The 7,500-nt window shown below is 40.8% G+C and overlaps 1 protein-coding gene across 1 annotated transcript in view; it reads right to left on the bottom strand.

The window, feature by feature from the left end:
• The window catches only part of LOC308686649 (protein kinase C-binding protein NELL2a-like), a gene marked incomplete at both ends in the record, with an annotated part of 17,648 nt that extends 10,409 nt beyond the window's left edge, over nucleotides 1-7,239 (bottom strand). Inside the window, 4 exons of the mRNA XM_081395088.1 lie at nucleotides 1-128; nucleotides 1,790-1,872; nucleotides 1,957-2,029; nucleotides 7,143-7,239. The exon at nucleotides 1-128 is cut by the window's left edge and continues 1 nt beyond it. Of these exons, the coding sequence (XP_081251214.1) occupies nucleotides 1-128; nucleotides 1,790-1,872; nucleotides 1,957-2,029; nucleotides 7,143-7,239 (381 nt within the window). The remainder of the gene's footprint in view (nucleotides 129-1,789; nucleotides 1,873-1,956; nucleotides 2,030-7,142) is intronic.
• Between the last annotated feature and the right edge of the window lie 261 nt (nucleotides 7,240-7,500).

Raw genomic sequence — 7,500 nt, 5'->3', positions numbered from 1 at the left:
GAGCACGTGCAGTTCTTGCACCCGTCGGTCCACGTCTGCTCCTCTCGGTAGGTCACTCCCTTCACGTGACACGTTCTCTCGCAGTAACACGAATCCAGGCCTTGCATCTTCTCCTCGGCCAGAGACAGCTGAGAAGAAAAGCACCCCACCTCACCCCAATTACACTCCATTTCTGACAGAAAACAGATGAGCAAACGCCCGTACTTGATTGATCATTTGCGATCGGCTGTTTGCATTTTTCATTAAGCCGGAGTTATTTTGACACGCTCGATCAGAGGAGTTTTTCCTCATCAGCGCCAGAGTTTTGTGCAGTTGGCAGCTGTGAGTTATTACAACAACATAAACAAGACTTTAAATTCATAGCACAGACGCAGCCCAGATGTTCCCAAAGACTGGGCTCGGATTCATCTGTCAAACAAAAACGGGAGAAATGTGCTGCGTTTACTGCCAGACCGGGACTGAGGCTTTCAGCTGAGTTGAAAATACTTTTAAATATCAATCTGAAGAAACCAAAGAAGATCCAGAACTATAATTATTATATTAAGTTGGAAAGAAATTCATGTCAACTGCTGTAATTGTAGCTTTTCATTCATTTTTCAGTATGACTTACCCATAAATATGTTCACGTACACATCATATGGATAATATACAGACACATTAGGTGATATTAATACTGAATATTAGAAATGCCTCCTAATGTGTATACACAAAAAAAAATACTTTAAAACAAATTTCTAAGAAATGACAACACACTGAATTAGAAGTGAAATTTTGAAGTAGAAAGACTTACACTGCAAAAACATGATGTTCTTCCTCAGTGTTTCTGTCTTGTTTTCCAGCACAAATATCTAAATATTCCTAAATCAAGATTAATTTACTGGAGAAGCAAAATGACTGAAGATATTAAGTCTTGTTTTCTGAATAAATGATTAAAATAAAGTGAGTTTGTGCTCAAAACGAGAATGAATATCTGCCAATGGAGTCAGACAAATAATTAAAGATATTTCTTCTTATTTTAAGTTTAACTCACTACAGAAAACAAGACTTAATATCTTCAGTCATTTTTGCCTCTTCTCCAGTAAATGTATCTTAATTTAAGAATATTTACATGTTTGTGCTGGAAAATAAGACAAAAATACTGAGGAAGAACATGTTTTGCAGTGTAGATAGTATTTTCTTGTTTGTATTTTGTTTATTTAAAGCCACACCGTGGACTTTGTGACCTAAAGAGTTGACGCATACGAGTTATTTTAAATGATTCCTCAGCCCAATATACAGCGTTTGACACTATTAATGCTCCGAGCGGGGCTGCCCTCTTGAAATACCGCCTATGTAAGTTTGGAGGAGACGGACCGTCGTTGAACAGGTCATGTGACCTGGAGAACGTATCGCTTTACGGCCGTCACGTGACCATAGGCTCTGATATACTGTCTTCTAGACTTTCGCGACAGTGCTGCGGCGCTTGTGGCCTCTAGGGGCGCTAGACGTGAAAGTTCCAGGTCTAGTGCCCCTAGCGCCCGCAAAAGTTCCGCGGTGTGGCTTTAAAGGTTCACTACATAACTTTAGCCTCTCTATCGCCACAGGTGGTGGAAAAATAAAATTGCAAGTAACTTGGAGTAATTTTTTTATTAATCTAATGGAGATTGAAAATAAAAGCACACGTGTGTTTTGGAGCGACATCAGTTAATGCAATAATTATTATTTTTTCCAAAATAACTGAAATTCCGATTCACATTCCAGAGGATGAAATTAAATTAATCCAATTATTCAGAGATTTTGAGTTCGTCACCTTGCTGGAGGTCTTGGCCAAGATGTCCTGAAGCTCCATGATCTTCTGCACGAGTCCATGAAAGTCGTTGCAGGTCGGACAGGCTAAGAAAGAAAGAGACGTAAATGAGATGCGCTTGTCATCATAACGGAAGGACTAAACAAAGTTTAGTAATTAACGGCACGTACTACGGTTGAGGTCCGGGCATTGTGTGATGAATCCTTGAGGCATTACAAGGATCTGAAGGTCTTGCATCACTCCCTGCATGGAAAACACACGCCAATCAGTTCAGACCATAGACTGTAAAAACATATGGGCGTAGTGTCCGTCACGTCACCCGTAGGTTTCGGTTTTTGAGCGTTTTTGAAGCCCAAAGTGGGCGGAGTCACTCCCGGATAAACGAAAATGTGCAGCGAGGCGGATTAGCTGAGGTGACGTAACGGCTAGCAGTGACATCAGCGGCAATTCACCTGTCAATCAAGTGGCCACGCCCTTAATTATGCAGAACTTTAAGGATTAATATAATTTAAACGGATGAGTTATAAAAAATCCCCCCCCCTCACAGTTTTCATGAAGGACAAAATTATCTATTCAGACCAAAACCACTTTTTGCACCAGACTGTAAACATGTTTTTTTTTCTGCTGTAAAGTTGGGCATTTTAACATGCGTGTCTATGGGATTGACTCTCTGCAGCCGGTCTCTAGTGGCCAGTCGATGAACTGCAGTTTAAGTCACTTCAGTGTTGGATTCAAGAGAGAGACTGGAAGGTTGCCGCTTGGTTCAAACACACATTTAGATCAGAGCAGAGATGAATCAGACACATTCATTACATTTAATGACACTTTGCATGGCATTAAATAGAATTGAGAGAGTTTATCCAACGAGCACTTGAAGACCAATGAACACACAAATGAAGACCTTGCACTGCTCTAATAATGCACATGCAGAAATTCTGACCCAAAAAGGAAAAATGTGCACGGTTATTAACATGGAAAGTAAGGAATGCCCCTCTATACAGTCACCACCAGTCCTTCAGCAGTGCATTATGGGTAAAATCCTGCTGCAGGTTCTGAAATTGTGGCTTTTAGATGTTCAAGGCTGCTTTTATTTGCTCGGCAGAATATGAACAGAAAGCTTAAAACACTATTAAGAGAGCAGAAGGACGGACGCGGATGAGCCTGACCTTTTCCCAGGACATGTTCTCCGGATTAGCACCTGTAAAGCCATATTGCTTGTCTCATAGTTTCGATTTGCGGTTTATATTTAGAGGTTTTATCTCCGTGTCGAATCAAACTTGCACATTTTATTCAGGATTCAGTCCAACTGATGCCGGATGCCATGTGGAGATTATCCTTTATTATAATCAGCATGATCCGGAGGTGTTTGGGTGAAACAGTGCTTTTTAATGCAAAACACTAGTTATGTCAAAATCAACACATTGACAGCGTCTAAAATGTAAACATTTATGTTTCAGTCAAGGGCGCAATAAATTGATCAAAAGTGACTATATTAATGATTTCTTTTTCAAATAAATGCTGTTTTTTTTTTACTTTCTATTCATCAAAGAATCCTGAGAAATAAAATGTATCAAGTTTACACACAAATACGACTGTTTTCGACATTGATAATAATCATAAATGTTTCTTGAGCATCAAATCATCATATTAGAGTGATTTCTGACGGATCATGTGACACTGAAGACTGGAGTAATGATGCTGAACATTCAGCTTTGATCACAGGAATAAATTACACTTTACTATATATTCACATAGAAAACGATTTAAATCGTAATAATATTTCACGATTTTTACGGATTTGACTGTATTTGTGATCAAATAATTGCAACCTTGGTGAGCAGAAGAGACTTCTTTCAAAAATATATTTAAAAAACTTCCACTGAGAAAGATTGTAATAACATTGTAATAACATTGTAATAACCTTGTTTGCATGTGCTGCGTTACATTTGATTTTAAATGTCTATTTATGTATTTATCTGTTATTCCAACTTAGTATTCACTATATGATTGTTCTTTTTTTTTAAAAATGTAATGCATTTTTCTGGAATATTTAGGTTGTGTATTTTAGCGCTGCTAGCTTTAACACTAATAATTCATGTTTATTTTTATTTAATAGTAGTTTTGAAGCCATTAGAAAGTATTTTCCACCACAGAATATGATGTTCTTCCTCAGTATTTCTGTCTCGTTTTCCAACACAAATATCTAAACGTTCTTAAATCAAGATACATTTACCGGAGAAGGAGAATGACTGAAGATATTAAGACTGAAAGACGTGAGTTTGTTAAACCAGGTTTATTTTTCTGACTGCACTGGCAGATATTTGTTCTTGTTTTCACAAGTGCAGTCAGAAAAATAAACACGTTTTCCCTTTGAATTAAGAAGTTGGCAGATATTTGTTCTAGGAATATATAGTTCGTCTCCGGTAAATGTATCCTGATTTAAAAATGTTTAGATATATGTACTGGAAAACAAGTCTCTCTCTTTATTAACCCAAACCTCGATGACAGACGCATTTTCAGGACACCGTATGAACATCCACAGCTTCTTTGAGACGTTGAAAGACCCGAACCCCGTGAAGAAGTTCCCGACTCGTCGCTAATCAAACGCCTCACTCACTCCAGCGGAGATGAAACCAGCGCTAGTGCGTGGGGAACCGCGGAGAGTTTAATAGCAGGTGGACAAGGCCGCGCACTCTGGTAATTGGACATAATAGGCGTCGCGAGAGGAAATGATGTGGGTGGCGAGAGCGTAATAACAGCTCCCAGTCGCCACTGTCCCACTCTGATAAGCAAAACAAGCAGATACATATTGAATTTGTTTCATATGTGCCTTAATTTGATTGGCCTCCATGCGCTGGTCGCGAACACACACTCTGTCGCCGTGGCAACCGGCCCAGAAAGCCTTTCCTTCGGCCCTCGCAGAAGCAGAGCGCCGTGACTTATGAGAAATTGTTTTCGAAATTGTCTTGCCTCTTCAATTTTCCAACCATAAATTCAAAAGCTGATGCCGGTTTCTCCAGATTCTCCATAGCAATGAGAGGGAAATAGAGGTGAACGCTCTGGATTTATAGGAACTCGGGATGTAATTTAGTTTCTCTGCAAGTCAGCGAACACACACACACATGCACTCACACGCGCATATACACTCACTCATTCACACACACACACACACACACACACACACTCACAAATACATTCACAGACACACACACTCACACATGCACTCACACACAAGCATATACACTCACTGACACAAACACACACACTCACACACACACACACACACTCACAGAAACACACACACTCACACATGCACTCTCACACGCGCATCTACACTCACTCACAGACACACACTCACAGACACACACACTCACACATGCACTCACACACAAGCATATACACTCACTGACACAAACACACACACTCACACACACACACTCACAGACACACACACACTCACACATGCACTCTCACACGCGCATATACACTCACACACACTCAAAGACACACACTCACACACACACACACACACACACACACACAATCATACACTCATACACAAACTGACACAAACACACTCACTCATACGCACACAAATACACACTGACACACACACTCATACACTCATACACACTGACACACACACTCATACACACACACACTGACACACACTCATACAAACACTGACTCACACACTGAAACACACACACCCACACACACACACACACACACACACTTACACACACTCACAAACACTGACACACACACACTCACACGCACTGACACACACACACACACACACACACACACACAGACACACACTTGTCTGGTTTGCTATCTTTGTGGGGACTCTCCATAGACGTAATGGTTTTTATACTGTACAAACTGTATATTCTATCTCCTTACACTGACCCTACCCCTAAACCTACCTATCACACACACACACACGCACACTAACCCTACCCCTAAACCTACCCATCACAGAAAACTTTCTGCATTTTTACATTTCCAAAAAAACTCATTCTGTATGATTTATAAGCTTGTTTACCCATGACCTCAATTTAGGTCCCCACTGTGACACGAGTCCCCATGAGTCTGTGTGCATTCAGGTTGAAGTCCCCACCGGGATAGAAAAACAGGTACACTCTCACACACACACACACACACTCACTCAAACACTCATACACACACTGACTCACACACACACACACACTCACGCACACACACACACACACACACTTGCATGCAGTGATTTTTTAAATTAGAGGCAATCGTCGGGTCAACAGCTGTGGAATCTTCACTAATCGAACAGTAACGGTGTCTTTGATCACCGGCGTCTCAAAGTCCACATCGATATTGTGTTGAGTTAGAGTGTGAACGACATCTATTACACTTATAGCGGCTATAGTGGCCTTTTCTGCCTAAAGTTCTTGGGGAAAGGAGATGGTGTGGAAGATGAAAGCCAACGTCCTGGACATGACGGAAATGAAACGGCAGATATCTGTGATGTGTCTATGCAAATAAGGGATAAAAACACGCTTTTGTTTTTTTCTGGAGTGGTTAAGCTCTAATCAGCGTCTCCGTGGAGACAGAAGCAGGAGGCGGAGTGAGAGATCGTCAAGAACCGCAAACGACCTCCAGCCTCACATCTGACAATTAACTCTGGAGATTTTTAACAACCTGAAGACACTTCAGATCTCAAAGAGGCTCCATGACACTCACATACACATACACACACACTCACATACACAAACACACACACATATTCACAAACACATACATACACTCACTCACTCACACACACACTCACATACACACACACACTCACAAACAAATACACTCACTCACATTCACACACACATTCACAAGCACATACACTCACTCACATACACACTCACAAACACACTCACACACTCACAAACACATGCACTCACTCACACACACTCACATACACACGCAACTGTGTTTGAAATACACAATAACCACAATAGTTTGTATATATGTATCATCAATAAATACTATACACTACACTATTTAGTAAATCTACTGTTTACTTCAGCGAGTGTCCGGCATGAAAGCTCACGGGTCTGACTCTTAGAAAATGCATGTACTGATAAACAATGCACATGTTGTGTGCACTGTAAGATCAGGGCGTCTGGCAAATGCAGAAAATGCTATTTTGCATTTTTAATCCATCTTTTCTGTCGGTCTGATCAAATAACGAGTGAAGAAAGAAGGGAAGGGTGAAGTTACAGTGCGCCGCATGTTTCCTCTCCACACAGAAAGCCTCAGGAAGAGAAGCAGCCTCTGTGTTTGTGACGATTCGTCATTCTCCTGTGGGATGAGGATGAAATACCTTGAATAAGCCATGAGCGCTGTTTCTCTGTCCGACCCAGAACGACGTGTCCTCCGGGATCTCCATCAGAGGAACAGCCACCACTCGCTCGTAGATTCTGAGGGGAAACATCACAATGAACGTCAGAATATCAGAACCGGCAGCAGTGAAACGGCAGGATTCTTGATACCAACTTCAACACCACTGGCAGATTCTTCTTGTTTATTTTAAAACAAGTGAAAAATATACACTTACTGTATATCCGAGATTTAAAACATATGAGAGCCTTACTAGTTTATGCAGTGTTGCTTCTCAAGTACATGTCTTGTTTCAAGGCTCTTTACATATTTTCACTGGAAAACATGTCAAAAAAGACTCA

This window comes from Scardinius erythrophthalmus (genome assembly GCF_964197995.2).
Source record: "Scardinius erythrophthalmus genome assembly, contig: HAP1_SCAFFOLD_582, whole genome shotgun sequence".
Taxonomy (NCBI): domain Eukaryota; kingdom Metazoa; phylum Chordata; class Actinopteri; order Cypriniformes; family Leuciscidae; genus Scardinius; species Scardinius erythrophthalmus.
Note: the sequence above shows the minus strand (reverse complement) of the source record. Positions and strands in the feature narration are given on the sequence as shown.